General features: G+C 26.6%; 2 protein-coding genes and 1 long non-coding RNA gene across 3 annotated transcripts; 1 reads left to right on the top strand and 2 right to left on the bottom strand.

The window, feature by feature from the left end:
* Window positions 1-5,661: 5,661 nt before the first annotated feature.
* On the bottom strand, window positions 5,662-7,423 carry LOC114121584 (piggyBac transposable element-derived protein 1-like). Its single transcript, XM_050207376.1, has 2 exons — window positions 7,034-7,423; window positions 5,662-6,753 (listed from the first exon to the last, which is right to left on the bottom strand). The coding sequence occupies exons 1-2, from the start codon at window positions 7,421-7,423 to the stop codon at window positions 5,662-5,664; spliced, it is 1,482 nt and encodes a 493-aa protein (XP_050063333.1).
* Window positions 7,424-8,684: 1,261 nt separating this feature from the next.
* On the bottom strand, window positions 8,685-9,301 carry LOC126551946 (uncharacterized). Its single transcript, XR_007605799.1, has 3 exons — window positions 9,094-9,301; window positions 8,889-9,025; window positions 8,685-8,799 (listed from the first exon to the last, which is right to left on the bottom strand). It is a non-coding gene; the product is annotated as an uncharacterized LOC126551946 (long non-coding RNA).
* A 798-nt stretch (window positions 9,302-10,099) lies between these two features.
* LOC126551937 (ATP-dependent DNA helicase PIF7-like) lies at window positions 10,100-11,040 on the top strand. The gene has a single exon (XM_050206330.1). The coding sequence runs from the start codon at window positions 10,309-10,311 to the stop codon at window positions 10,693-10,695; it is 387 nt and encodes a 128-aa protein (XP_050062287.1). The 5' UTR covers window positions 10,100-10,308; the 3' UTR covers window positions 10,696-11,040.
* The last annotated feature ends 5,914 nt before the right edge of the window (window positions 11,041-16,954 follow it).

Below are 16,954 nucleotides of genomic sequence, written 5' to 3'. Positions count from 1 at the left end.
AGTCATTTTTAGTATAGAAGATTACTGTGAGTAACATTATTTATAAGTCCTTAATATATAATAAATATTAATAATAACTGAAACTGAATCCTCGTTTATTTACATTACTTTTAAGATTCCGATATCTACCCCAGGCTACGGTAAACATATCTATAGGGTCCTACGACTCTCCCTAGATATCTTATATTTAACTGGTCCTTCCCCGACCACGTTACAAAATTCTATAATTTATACGGAATTTTGACGAGTTTTATTAAAATTCTATAAAAACTTCAAACGCTTTCCTATAAAATTATAAGCCATATATATAGTAATTAGTAATATATATTATATAATTCGACATACGCAACGAATAAGGCAGTAACTCAAAAAAATCGAAAATTGAGTTACTGCTATGGCGTTATAGACATTTTTTCGCTCTATCTCCTACGAAAACGGCAGTAACTGTATCATGATTGTGAACAGAGTAAAACAGGATCTAAAAATAGTTGGAAATAGTGAAATCCCAAGAAAAAAGAAGGAACTTGAGTTACGTCATCATAAAATACATTTTACCATCGAAGATTGACGTAAATTGAGTTACTTCTTTTTTCTTCGGATTGTTTTTTTCTTTCAAGGAAGTAAGTAGTACCTAACCACGTGTAAAATAATTATAAAATAATAATAATATTATTATAATTATTATTTTATAACATACTTAATATCATAACATTGTTATCACTGTTTATCTTTTTAAATGTAATAATAGTTAATACAGTCAATTTAATAATATTATTTAATAGTTGGTACTACCTACAGTACTATAATATTTTATATTTTTATTATTTATTAATAGGTTAATCAACAAAAACTAAAATTAATTTCCAATTTCGTCTTGATGTTAATAGCAACAATGATAATAATAAGTTCAATAGATTCCATACAGATTAATATTATAAAAAAAAGACAAAGAGGCCGATATGACAAACGCATAATTCCAATAAGAGCATATAAAAAACAGCTGTGTATAGAGGAAGCAAAAATCCAAGACCTTTTATCTCTATGTAAAAAGGGTCTTATACCTAAAACTTATCGTTCATTTTATAAAAATCTCAAATCAAAAAAGCGGACAAGTGAGTACCGTTCTGCTGTAAATTAGGGGGCGGGGTTGACCTCGGACTAGGGTAGGTTAAATTTGAATACAACGATAGGTATCATTGTATACGAAAAACGATTCTGAACGAAGATGATTTGTCAGCCTAGGATATAATTTCCAGTGGTTGGTGAAAAAGGTGGTTTATGTTTATGGTCTGAATACACCAAAATTTAAGTTCTTTTATAATTATTGTAAGCTAAACTTATGAAAAATCTTGTATTAAATTTTCTACTCTTAGCTACCTATACAAACATTTTTATGAATTATACCTACAAAATAATTTGCAAATATTCATGATTTTGACAAATTTTTGTCAAAATTTGAACTTCAAATGCTAATAAAAAAAAATTGTGCCTATGTATTCATATAATTTTTTAATCACTATAAGAATAACATATGAGGAACTTTGTCTAAAATTTTTAAGTATTTTGATAGGGCCAAAACAATTTTATCCACACTTCAAAAAAAAAATTTCAGAAAAATTGAAAATTTCAATTGTCTATAAATAGCTCAAAAAAACTCAAAATATTTTGAAAATTAAATCGTGTAAAGAAAATGCCAATCTAAATAATTGGTAAAATGTTCAAGTATCTACGACTTATACTTTTTGAATAATAACAAATATCAAAAATCGTTTGAGGCTAAACCGTTATTTATTTAACGCGGTTTTGTAAAAATTTAAATTTCAAACACTCATAAAAAATTTTTGTCTGAATCCGGTAGAGTTTTTTTTACAGATATTTGAAGAAAAATTTATGGAGAACCTTGTACCAAATTTTCAAAACTTAGTTATAAAAGAAAAAAATCTTATGATTTTTCAACTTCAAAATTACTTGCAAATTTTCGCGTTTTCGACAGATTTCGTAAAAATTTGAACTATAAACGCTTATAAAAAAAATTGTGACTAACGATTTTTAATTTTTTTTAACTACAATAAAAACAACTCATAAGGAACCTTGTATTAAATTTTCAAAACTTTTTGGTCATCCAAAAGTTTTTTATCGACACTTCCAACGGGGGCGCTGTAGTATTTACAAATGGCCGTTCTAGTTATATCATCAAATACAAACATTAATATTATTAATATTTATTATTAAAGTTACCTGTTATTTCATAAATTTTTGCATTAATTATTAATTATTATACAATATCGTACATAATAATATTATATTGATTATATAAATGTACAATGGCACTTTCCCTAAAAAATGTATTTGAATATGCAAAATGCAATACTAGTTCGAGAAATGCGATTGAAGGCGAACAAATACTCAATTCGAAACAAATTGTGCTATGTGGAAAATTGATAAGGGTAAGTAAGTTTTTAATAATTAATTATTATGATTAATATTGCATTATTAATATATCATTCTGATTTTTTTTTTTTACAACAAAATATAATAAATATAAAAATACTTTTTCTCTTTTAGTAGAATTTTTTACTTATAGGTACATTTAATAAGTTATTAGATCAATGATTTAATAATCTATTCAATTATTACATATTAAAAATCAAAAATGTTTTTATATATTAGGTAATTTTTAGTTAAATTATATTACTCATTAATGCATATTATATGGTATTATACAATTTAAAAACTGTCTTTTTGATGTGATCATATTTTTACTAGGAACAAATAATTATTATAAAAGCATTAATAATTCAGTCATCTCACATTAGAGAAATGCCCCATGAAGTTACTGGCAATTTTAGAAAAAACAATACTTTGGAAATAGTACAAATGAAATGTAGTTGTGCTGCTGGGGCATCAAAATGTTGTAAACATGTTGTAGCAATACTTTTATATTTAAACAGGTAGTTATTATTAAAACTATTTATTAGTTAACTCTTTAATAATTATAATTTTTTAGAACTCAAATATGCGATATTGAAACATTATCATCAACTGATGTTAGATGCGAGTGGTCTCGTTTAAGAGAACCATCATTGCAACAGTATTCTTCTGTTCCTATACAAAATTTCTGTTGTTGTAAACCCATTGTACCAATATCCAATGGGATATTGTCAGGTGAAGACATTAGGTATTAAAAAAAAAAAGGTAATCTATAAATTGTGGTAAGTATTTTTCTAGCTTATTTTTGCAATCCTATTATAGATCTGCATTTATTTTGGCATCACCGCTATCAGCTTTAGCTTTGCATTCAATAGGTAGAAATGTATTCAGTACCAGAGAAGGTTGTCAAGAAAATATTAATGCTGATACTAATGCTGATAATATTATATTAACAACTCATAATATGTTTGATATGGTTCACAAGTTTCCAGTTAATGAGCTTAAAAATTGCTGTTTAGCTAAATATTCTCAGTTGATAGATAAACATACAGATACAGATTATATAAGAAATAGGTCTCTTAAAGATAATGTATTTTGGAAAATTGTTAGGCAATTTAGGATTACGGTAGTCGTTGTTATTTGTTATACACCTATAACAAAGCTCCTAAAACTGAACAACAATGGGCCCTCAAGGCAAGTAGATATTTTTGGCCAAGATCATTTACCAATAAATATGTTAGGCATGGTATTGAGTTTGAAAATGTAGCCAGACAAGTTTACTCAAAAAAAATGAATATAAAAATTCACGAATGTGGATTCATTACTCATTCCATATGTCCTTGGTTAGGGTATTCACCTGATGGTATTATTTTAGATGTAAACAACAAACCTTTAAAGTTAATTGAAATCAAATGTCCTTATAAAGGATCATTTCTTAGTCTTTCAGATATGCTTGATACCCTATCTTACATTGTAAAAAAACCTAATGGTGAATTGTATTTAAAACAAAATCATTCATATTATGGACAAATACAGCTTGGTCTTGTTTTATTAAATGTATCTTGTTGTGATTTAATATTATATAACAGTTTTGATGACAACTTTAAAGTTATTTCTGTAGACTTTAATTATGATTATTGCAAACGTATGCTTCTTAGTTTAAAATCTGTTTACTTTGATAAATTATTGCATGAAATTTGTAAATTGTCTGACAGTATACCTGCTAATGTTTAATTTATTAAATAAATATTTTTCTTCTTGTTTTCTCCCAATACTTATTACTTTATTTTGCTTTATTTCAATGCTATTAACAACATTTTTTATACATTTTATTTTATGACAGGCTTAGACATTTTATTATCAATATTAATTTAGGTACAGTGTACATTACATATTTTTATTGATGCTAGGGATGAAATAAAAAATGTCGAATCAAATACATTTTAATTATAATGTAATTAGTAAATTGAACATTATTACATCATTATTCACTGTTATAAATTTATATGTAGTAAATGTTATTAATTTTTATTGTACACTATATATATATATACATACATAAATATATTATGATAATAATAGTATAATATTGTAGTTAATAAAAACAAATTGTAACATTAAGAAAGTACAAATATGTAAATAAAATATGTTATGTAAAAAGAATTATTTAATAAATACAAAAGTTGATGAATTATTCTGCATTATATTATTATATTAATTGTTCTTTAATTCAGGATAATGCTTATCTACAAAATATTTATCCATACATGTAAAAAGTCTTATTAATTAATCAACTGAAGCATTATTAAATTTGTTATTCGAGAAAATTGATGGACCCATATTACAAATACCTCCAATTATAATCATAATATCATTGGCAAGATGTGCATGAGCCCATTGAAATTTATTTTGAAATATCTTAACCCCTTCATGCATGAATTTTTATTTATCCCTGAAAAAAATGAGCTTATAGTAAAAAACGTCAGGATCACGAAAAAAATAGTTAAAAAAATATTTGAGTCAAACTTCCCCTTAAAGTTGATCAAAGTTTAATTTGTGCCAAATATGGCACACTATGCACCAAAAGTTCGTTTGTGCCATATTTGGCCAACATGCATTAAAGTATACAATTTTTATTTGTGCCATTTCTGGCCAAAATGCATTCAATATATGCTCTATGATACTTATGCATAAGTCTAAACATTAAGTGTGGTATTTGTTTTCTGTAAATAATGGTATTTATTTGAACTTTTTATTTGGTAAAAACTGGATTTGTACATTTTCAAATATATATTTATTTTTTTAATACAAATATAACAAAAGTTAATTACAAAATACAAATTAAATATAAGCACAAAAGTTAACAATATTAATTAAAATATAACAAAATAATAATAAAAACTAAATAAAACAGTCTTTTGTTTTTTTTTTCATCACAAATTAAATTTTAGCATAAAATGATCAATAAATTGAAATATAACAAAATATTTATAATTATAATAATAAAAACTAAATAAAACAGTCTTTTGTTTTTTTTTCATCACAAATTAAATTTTTAGAAGTTATAAAGATTGTCATCAGGCTATATAGATATAAAATGTATAATATTATGTATCTATCAGTTATCACTGTGTATGAAATAATAAAAAGCAATTTCTGTCTTGGTTTATACATAGTGGTATTATACATTTAGAACAAGATATCATTGTCTTATAGTTGCATGATGGGTACTTACAACGAACACGGTTTTTTTTCATATATTGGAAAGTGGTCCATTCCATCAAGTCGTATATCTTCTGATGGTAGCTCCATACAAGGTCCATTTTTCTTTCTCTTAGTATTGTATAAAGCTTCTGTTGTACTTTCTATCAGCAATGGACGACCTCTTCTTCGTGGACTTGGTTTTAAAACCTCACATAAAACTTCTGATATCAATAGTTTGAAATCTAATAATTGTATATAGGTATCTGGGTAAACTCTACGGTACAAAATCCAGGCATTTACTACACATAAATCTATCATATGATAAAAAATTTTCATATAATATTTTTTAGATTTTGTAGATATTCTGTAATAACCTAACATTGAATCGAGTAAGTCCACTCCACCCATATTTGAATTATAAACATCAACTGACTTTGGACATGGTATCACCTTGTATGTTTTTTGTGACCTGAAGAACCGTTTTTTTTCTACAATAGGTTGACTTCCAACGTAGGTTGATACTAATGTGACAATTTGGTTGTCAAACCATGAAACTGCAGATATTTTAACATCCTCAATTTTAGTAGTTTTTTCACACATAGCTCCCCTTCCTTCCTTTTGAAATTCTTTTTTAGTTGGCATTGTCAGTCCTTGTAGACGGTTTAAACGAGCTGTTCCTAAAGGAAGTATACCTTCTTTGTGTAAATATATCATAAGCGGCAGGCTTGTAAACCAATTATCAAAGAATAATTTGTAATTTTTTTGACGTGGAATAGTTTGAGCCATTTTTACAACCATATTGCTGCTAGTAGAGAGAGAAGGGCAGTTGTCAGGCATTTTATTTGTTTGTTCTCCTGCAAATATTTCAAAGTCATAGCTAAAACCTGAAACACCACTTAAAACAAATACTTTATATCCCCATGTATGTGGTTTTTTAGGGTTATATTGTTTTAATGAAGTTTTAGATTTTGTTGGAATGATCTGCTCATCAACTGCTAAATATTCTTCTTTTGGAACTGTTACTAAAATATTTCTTATTTGTTCAAGTAGAGGTCTTACTTTAAAAAGTTTGTCATAAGAATCTGATGTATTTGTGGTGTTATCATTGAAATGTAATTTCTTAAATTAATTAATTTAATTAATTAATTTCTTCGAATCTGTTGACTGTCATTATATTGTATATACTTGAGGAACCAAGTGTCCTCCAATGATGTCTTATTGAAGGCAAATTTAAAATTGACATTTTCATCAATATACCAATGAATTGTTCAATTTATTTTTCTGTTATATTTGGTAATTTAATAGGTTTGACTTGAGTGGCATATAAATTTGATTGTTTTGTAATGTGACTTATAATAGATTTTGGAAATAAAAAATTAAAAAATTGAAAAGGTGAAACTAAATCAGTTATAGTTGTTGGTAAATCTAATGAATCTTTGAATTGTACATCTTCTGTGACTTCTAGGTTTTCTTCAACCCATTTGTTTTTTATAGGTTTATTGACATTATTAGGCACATTAGATTTTTTGATTTTTTTACTTAAATTGCTAAGTCTTAGGGCTAGAGGCATATCATCTTCAAACTCAGATAAAATTTCGTCATCTGAATTAGGAATAATAAGTACATCAGTACTTTTAGGTGAACAATAACTATCACAATCAGATTCTATATCAGGTAGTAATTGTGAGAATTCACAATTTTCAACAATGTCAGAAAGTTCAGAATCAGAACTTCCTTCTGGAATAGTTCTTATGTATCTTAATTGGTGATAAAATTTTGAAGGGTCCATTTTACGAGCTAAAAAAAAAACTCAGTTACTATGTTTTTAATGCATGTTGTGCCAAATATGGCACATATTAAGTTTTTATTATATTTCAAAAAATATTATACTTAGAAACTTGTACTTACTTTTAAAATAAAGCTGGCAAATTGACAAACACAATACTATTTTTTTTTTTTTTTTAATTCGGTAGTTTCAATTTTTTGTTATGATAACATAAAGTAAGTGATAACGACTCTTGGTGACAAAAATATTTGAGCGGTATAAAATTTAATCTATGTCTCACAATTTTACCGCTAGATGGTAGTACCTTACATCAAAATTGTTCGCTTTTTTGTGCCGAATCTGGCCGTCTATGCAGTAACGACATAGCTATATTATCAAAGCAACAAATTACGAAAAACTAATTCGTGCCACATATGGCACATTATGCATGAAGGGGTTAAATTTTATAGACGTTGGTTTATTCGTTCAATATGAACCCTCGCGCTTGCTATGTCTTTATTTATTAGTGCTTCTTCCATTAAAAACTGTTTCTTATTTTTTAAAAACGGAGGACGAATAATTGCAATTTGATTTTGTTGACATAAATTATCTATCATAAAACCTTTATTAACCATGACAGCATCTGGATGTTCCATCAAATTAATTAATCCACTTTCTTCAAATATTAATTTATCTGAGGCCCTACCACCATAAGGCTTACTAATAAAAGTAATTAATCCACCTGGAGAAATACCAATTAAAAATTTTAAAGTAAATGTAGATTTGTAGTTACTGTATGTTTTTATACGGCAGGTAAAGCATTTTGGTCGTTGTATGGGAATTTCTGTACAGTCTAATACAACTCTAGTATTGGCGAATTTCTCAAAGCAGTAGGGGATATTATTTAAAATTTCATGTTTTGTTGGCCAATAAATTATGTGCTTTAAAATGTTAGCAAGTAATGGAATAATAGTAATATAAATTATACGGCAAGTTTCAGCGGTAAGATTTTTAAAAAAATTTGATAAAATTGCAAATGACAAATCTTGTTTCAGCTTAAAAAAAATTAAAATAATTCGTTCTTTTATACTGATATGATGTTTTCTTGTGTCAGGAAAATTAATGCTAAATAGCTCTACAATTTTTTCTAACACTGAAAATGAAGGTAATCCAGTAATAGTTATTAATTTTTTTTCAGAATCAATTAAAGATATAAAAGACACAAATATATCACCAATGGATACTTGGACTTGTTTATCATCTTTAGATTTCAATAATTTGTTGATATTTTCAATTTTTTCTTGGTCTTCGTTATTTATTGACACATTTAAAGGAAGATCGACTGCTGTTAGGTGATGTGGTGATGTAATATGGCTCGAAAAATCAAGCTTCTTTGAGTGCTAAACAACATTATAAACAAAATAACGAATGTACACATTTAATATAACAAACATGATGATCGATTTAAATACATGATCATAATACTTACAGTTAGTGGTTCTTTCTGAGTAGTTTTTTTTCTTGGAGATAATCTTTTTTTAGGAGAAATTATTGGAACTGATGATTTGGGTAGGTTCTTATTAGGATCAGCATTTTTTTTTAAGGCACTTTCTTTCTGATTTAATACTAAAATAAAAATAGACATAATACCACTGAAACATTGAAATAAATATACCTCTCGTATTATATTTCACCTAGGCCAAAAATAATTATCTTCCGTAAAATGTTTTGAACACACTTGTAATCTTTTTTTTTGCAATGTTTCTTTGTCCATACGTAAATTATTTGCCCATATTCCTCTTTTGTCTACAAGCTCTTCAATACCAAGTTTGTTTTTCCGCAAAAGCTTCTTTTCACTTTCTTTTGGAAATTGATGAAAACTTATGCCTTCGAAAGTTGAATATTTTGAAGAACATCCAAACACAGAACAGAAATAACGACTTTTTTTTATTTTCTGTGCCATAGTTAATAATTATATTCAATATTATTCAACACAAATGTACTCGATTTTACATTAAAATTAAAAACAACACGATGTGACAACAAAACTAGATTATTATACACATTTTACATACTCATCACATTGTAAGCAATAGGCACATTAATTATATTACCCGAGTAGAATAATTACAATTATTTCCACCAGAAAGCGTGTCATTAATCTGTTTTCCCAATACTACAAGGTCGAGAAATTAGATTTTTTTTATTCTATTTAAATACAGAATTTTATAATAATATTATGTTAAAAAATATTAATTTAGAAATTAGTTCCATATTATTTTTTAATAAAGCAGCTTTTTAAATATATTTAATTATATTTTTTCCTAAAGATTTAATTATTCTTATATATAAAAATGAATCGCAAAATGTGTTGGTAAGCGCATAACTCAACAACCCCTGGACCGAATTGGCTGAATTTTTTTTTCAACTGTTCGGAATTGCCAGGAGAAGGTTTTTATGAACGAACATTTTTAAAAAGTCTGCCGAATAAGTAGAAAAAGTGCAAAAACTATTTATTGATGTCTGGGATTTGAACCCGATACCGTCAAAATATAAAAAATAAATCAAAACTATAATATTTTTTGTTGCCATGGAAATGTTATAGACAATATTTATTCAATTTAATTGTTTGAATAAAATATAATAAAAAATTCCTGGGAAGACCTTAAAAACATAATAATTTATATTTGATATAAAGAGTTATATTGGCTGTTAAAAACATTGATGTAAATGAATTAAATTTCAAAATTCAAGAACAAATTACAGGTGAATCGAGGATATATAAATCAGTTGATTCGGCAACTAACCAAGATGATGTAGTCAACTATCCACCTGAATTCTTAAACTCGCTGGATTTACCAGGATTGCCACCTCACAATCTTCAACTAAAGGTTGGATAGGTAGTTATAATGTTGCGAAATATCAACCAACCGCGTCTGTGCAACGGCACACGGTTAGCGATAAAAAAATTACTGAACAACGTGATAGAAGCAACTATACTGAAAGGAAAGTATAAAGGAGAGGATGTTCTCATACCGTGCATCCCAATGATTCCGACTGATGTGCCATTTGAGTTTAAACGACTACAGTTTCCATTGCGGCTTGCTTTTGCTATGACTATAAACAAGTCCCAGGGGCAATCATTAAGTGTTTGTGGTATTAATTTGGAAAACCCATGTTTCTCACATGGTCAATTATATGTTGCCTGTTCCCGTTTTGGGAAACCATCAGATTTGTTTGTCTATGCGCCAGGTGATCAAACAAAAAACATCGTATACCACAAAGCACTACAATGAAAATATAACTGATTTTTGTTAATAATTATAATTGAAATGATTAACAATAAAGCAATTACTTACTTATAAATGCTTATATATGTTTTATTTAATTATTTTTTATTCACACCGCCCTAACACCAGGGTGACGGTTCTGTTCAGGAGAATTTTTCACCTCGAATATAACATGGGTAGGAAAAAAAAAATTGCAAAATTAAAAATCTAGAGTACGGTGACGGAGAGGTGATACACAAATATTTAATTATAGTTGGTATTTTTATTCATTGAAGAGGTACGATTTTTAACGGGCAACGAAAGTGGAATCAACGTACAGCCAAAACTACTGATTTTTTTTGAATTTCGCAAGGAGCATAAAATCGACAGACATTTTAAGATTTACGATGGAAATTTTTATTTATAGATGGTTGCTATTAGTTTCAATAATAATATGTCTGTCTGTCCTTTGTTTGTTGCCATGAAAAAAATCATGCCTAACCATCTATAAACAAAACTTTCCACCGTAAATTTCAAAATTTCTATTTGAGCACCTCCCGGGGTTGGGCCAATTACTTTTTAATTTAGCTTATCTTCTGCCCATAAATCTAATACATCTCTGTACCAAATTTCGTCGCAATTTGTCCTATTGTTTAGGAATACATAAAGAACAAACTAATAGACATACAGAAATCCAACGAATTTAACACACAGTTTGAGACATATAAAAGGTAGGATTTTTAACGGGCTACGAAGTGCACGGGTTCAACTAGTTTATATATAAATGTTTTTTGATATAATAAAAAACCCGCTATAAATAATATAAAATAAAATAAAATAAAATTGTATACAATAAATTAATAAAAAATGCCGGAACAGAATCATACTATATTAGAAAAAATGAAAGTATCTGAGCTTAAGTCAAAAGCAAGAAGTTTTGATATAAAAAAAATTTACAAACTTAATAAAGAATGTTTAATAAAAAAAATAAAAAAGCAACAACCTTATCGTAAATTTCAAGAAGATATCTTCAATGAAGAAAATTATTTTAATAGTTCACTAAAAAAAACACCGGAAGTTTATGAACTGATAGATGTAATTCAACTGAATACACGCCAAAATACTAAATTTAAGATACATAAATGTGAGTATAAAATTAATTTTAAAGAAACATTAATAAAAGATCTAAAACCATGTAAACCAAAATACAAAATTAATTCTATAGATAAAGTTTTAAATGAAATGGTAAAACTTGCTAAAAGTAATTCAACATATGAAAAAGGTGATAGAATAAGTATTGCATTATTAGTAGTAAGCATGCCAAGAGGATCAAAAGGAGATAAAATAATACATTTATCAAAAGATATCAATACTAAAAGGAGTATTATTCAAATTAAAAATGATGATAATTTATGTTGTCCAAGAGCTATTATTGTTGCATTATCTACTCAAACAAATAATATTTTAGGATATGAATTAGATTCCAATCATATTAAGCAATTGAAGATTGGTAGAAAAATTCAAAAAGATTTAGCTTTAGAATTATGTAATATGTTAAGAAAATATAATGAAAAAGGATTTACATTTGATGATATTAAGAATGTGGAACATGCACTAGATATACAAGTAAATGTTATTTGTGCTGAACATTTAAATACTTTAATTTATAAGGGTGAGGATAAAAAAAGTAAAATTTATTTGTATAAAAATGGTAATCATTTTGATGTTATTACATCAATGACAGGCTTTCTTGGTAAATCTTATTATTGTAAAGAGTGTGATAATTCATATAATAATAAAGATAAGCATAACTGTGTTAAAGATAAAAATGTATGTGGATTGTATATGAAATCTGAACATTTAAGTAGTACAAAAAATAAAATATATTGCCAAGATTGTAACAGGTATTGTTATAATCAAGAATGTTTAGATGGTCATATTTTTATATGTATGCTATCACATAAATGTATTGATTGTAATAAAATCTGTTTGAGGTATGATGAACTCAAATGTGGAATAGAGAAATGTATAAATTGTTGGAAAAAAGTTGAAATTGAAAAACATAACTGTTACATTCAACGAATTAGACAGAAAGGAGGTAAATGTAAAAGAGAAATTTGCTTATGTAAAGGTAACTACATTAAGCCTATTGAAGACTTTACACTTAATGAATTGAGAATTAAAGCAAGAGAAAATAAAATAAAAAGATATAGTAAATTGAATAAAAAAGAATTATTAGACTTACTATATCCATTTATATCTTTTGCAAATGAGATTTTTGGTGAAAGTGAAGAACTATCAAAATGTACTTATACAGAAAAATATATGTTTTTTGATTATGAATCTCAACAAGAAACAGGAATTCATATTGCAAATAAAATAATTGCACATGATTTTAATGGAAATAAAATAATGTTTGATACAAACGAAGAATTTTGTTGTAATATATAAATATCACAATGTTATATTCTAATAAATGTATAAAGTAGATTTCCAATTATAGGCATACTTAGAAAATGTGAAACCAAATGCAAGTAACCAAATTAAGTATAAATGTCACTATTATTAAGTGATAAGAAGATGATGACATATCAATTGACTAAATTAATATGAGTATTATCTAATGTCATCCAATTATAACAAAACAATGGAATAACAATTAACAAATTAAAATTAATACTACAATAATTAAAAGATGAAGAAATAGCGATTGACCAAATTAAAATAAATACCAAGATTATTATATTATAAGAAAACAATTATACAACAATCAAATTTAAAACTAAATATATATCCATTTATGTCTTTTGCAAATAAGATTTTTGGTTTGTGAAGAACTATCAAAATGTACCTATACAGAAAAATATATGTTTTTAGATTCTGAACGAAGTGATGAATGTATTGATTTTACAATGATGTGTGTTTTTTTTTGTGTCTGTGTACAGCATAACTAGTCGAAATAATGCTCCAATTTCAAACTATGGGGGTGGTTTCCGATGTAAAAGTGATCTTTGGTGCATAATAGAGGTAAAAAGTTAACATTTTCCAACAGTTTTCAAAAAAATCGAGAAAAACAAAAAAAAAAAGTCGGCAAGTGGGTACCGCTCTGCTGTACATTAGGGGGTGGGGTAGACCTCGGACTAGGGTAGATTAAATTTGAATGCTCTGATAGGTATCATTGTATACGAAAAACGATTCTGAACGGAGATGATTTGTCAGTCTAGAATATATTATAATTAAATATTGTCATATATTCTATTTTGAAACAAATATTCCGATTTCATCAAAATTTAAAACTCAAACGCTAGAAACATTTTTCCTACAATGAAGCTTAAAATTTTCTCTATAGCTTTTTGAAGTAAAACTTATGGAAAACTTAGTGTTGAATTTTTTAACGTTAGATATAAAAACAAAAAATTTTATGAATTTTGAACTACAAAATAATTTGCAAATATTCATGATTTTGACGAATTTTTGTCAAAATTTGAACTTCAAATGCTAATAAAAAAAAATTGTGCCTATGTATTCATATAATTTTTTAATCACTATAAGAATAACATATGAGGAACTTTGTCTAAAATTTTTAAGTATTTTGATAGGGCCAAAACAATTTTATCCACACTTCAAAAAAAAAATTTCAATTGTCTATAAATAGCTCAAAAAAACTCAAAATATTTTGAATATTAAATCATGTAAAGAAAATGCCAATCTAAATAACTGGTAAAATTTTCAAGTATCTACGACTTATACTTTTTGAATAATAACAAATATCAAAAATCGTTATTTATTTAACGCGGTTTTGTAAAAATTTAAATTTCAAACACTCATAAAAAATTTTTGTCTGAATCCGGTATAGTTTTTTTTACAGATATTTGAAGAAAAATTTATGGAGAACCTTGTACCAAATTTTTAAAACTTAGTTATAAAAGAAAAAAATCTTATGATTTTTCAACTTCAAAATTACTTGCAAATTTTCGCGTTTTCGACAGATTTCGTAAAAATTTGAACTATAAACGCTTATAAAAAAAATTGTGACTAACGATTTTTAATTTTTTTTAACTACAATAAAAACAACTCATAAGGAACCTTGTATTAAATTTTCAAAACTTTTTGGTCATCCAAAAATTTTTTATCGACACTTAAAAAAAATTTCTCAAAAAAATCGAAAATTTCAGTTGTCTATAAATAACTCAAAAAAAGTCAAAATTTTTTGAAAATTTAACTATATACAGATACCACTGACATTAACATTTGGTGAAAATTTCAAGTATTTTCAGTGATTAGTTTTTGAATTACAACCATAAAAAAAAATCGATTTGGTCGAAAACTGGTTTTGCGTAAAAATTACCGTTTTTCCATCATTTTTTTTTTGTTTTTCTCGATTTTTTTGAAAACTGTTGGAAAATGTTAACTTTTTACCTCTATAATGCACCAAGGATATTCACTTTTACATCGGAAACTACCCCCATAGTTTGAAATTGGAGCATTATTTCGACTAGTTATGCTATACACAGACACAAAAAAAAAAAAAAAAACACACATCATTGTAAAATCAATACATTCATCACTTCGTTCAGAATCTAAAAATGACTTAAATAATATTATTAAAGTTCCATATTCTTATTAATTACTACTACATTTTGTATTTTAAATGATGAAAAAGGTTTTATTATTTTTTTTTTTTCAAAATAAGAAGGGATCTATTGGTATTGTTAATGATAATACAATATAATAATACTTTTATATATCATTCATTTTTCTATTATTATCATTAATTATTTTTAATTATCATTCATTTTACTATTATAATATTATTATTTTATATTATTTTCAAGGTTGAAAAAGGTATTTTGTATTTTGTTTTATATTAATTAAGAAGAAGTTACCTATTAAAAAAGTTACTACAAGTTACTAAAAAGATATTTTGTATTTTGTTTTATATTAATAAAGAAGAAGTTACTGCTTTATATTGGTCATATTGTATCCACGAAAATGGTGGTAACTTGAGTTAACTCCTTTTGTGAAAGGAAGTAACTCAAAGAAAACCCAGGGAAATCCAAACTTTAATGAAATTGATATCAGGCCATATTTAGTGATAAACAAATGAAATGTTGTGTAAGTTTCAATAAAATCCAAATAATATAAGAATAAGAATTGTAATTCAAACTTTAATTTGCTTCTACTGAAAAGTAGCGAAAATTGAGTTACTGCCTTATTCGTTGCGTATGTATTATATAGTATTTTAATAAAACAATTACATTCCTTCATTCAAAACCTAAAATATCTCAATATTATTTGATTATGAGATCAGACCATTGCATAAAACCATCATTTAATCATACAGGTAAAGCTTGATTCACTCTTGGTGGTTTTTCCACAGGTGGACGCGATTTATTAATTAAGAATAATCGCCAAAAATAAAACAGCCAAAATTAAATAGCAGTGTAAGGACACGCTGGAAATCCATGTAAATAATAACCGTTGTCGTTCGTGTCGATCGCGCTTGTTTAATTTTGAGTGAATATGAAATCCAAACGCGCATTATAGTTGTATCCGCGTCTACGTCACCTATAACAGTACCATAATATAATCCGTCATTGATAAAACAATTTGTTTTTTTGTCAACTGTTGATTCTGTTAGTGTTTTTAGAAGTATAATGGAATTTGAAAATTATTATTACGTTAAGAGTGGTCGAGGAAGACTGAACGATGTAACGTAAGTACTAAGTACTAAGTACCTTTATACTTATTTATAATTAATTTGTACTTATTATATAATTTGAAACTCTAGTGATGGATTTAGAAGGTACTAAAATTGGGCACCGAGTTTAGATAGTTTTCATACTTAATTTATCAAAAACATAACTATTAAGAAAATGTAGTATATATTTTTTTAAACTTTATAGGTACTACAAGTGTAAATTTGCAAAAAAATTTTTTTGTGTTGCATCAGTGAAGCGACTTCCTAACGGTCAAATTATTATTAAAAACCGAATTCATAACCACGAAGTGGATTTTAATGTAGTCAGGATGGCACAGTTTAAAAAGCGATTGGAAATGAGATCTGCTACGGATTTGATTCCACTGTCTCAAATTTATGATGAGGAAGCACGCAAGTAAGAACTAATTTGTTTGCTATAAAATCTTTAGATTGGGTATCTGAAATACCATATGTACCTAGGTTTATACCTATGTCCATATCGCAGAGACGGATTTACACAATTGCCACCCCTAGGCAAATTTTATTTTGCCGCCCCATTAAACTTATTAACGATAACACATATTA

Source organism: Aphis gossypii, chromosome X (genome assembly GCF_020184175.1).
Source record: "Aphis gossypii isolate Hap1 chromosome X, ASM2018417v2, whole genome shotgun sequence".
Lineage (NCBI taxonomy): Eukaryota > Metazoa > Arthropoda > Insecta > Hemiptera > Aphididae > Aphis > Aphis gossypii.
Note: the sequence above shows the minus strand (reverse complement) of the source record. Positions and strands in the feature narration are given on the sequence as shown.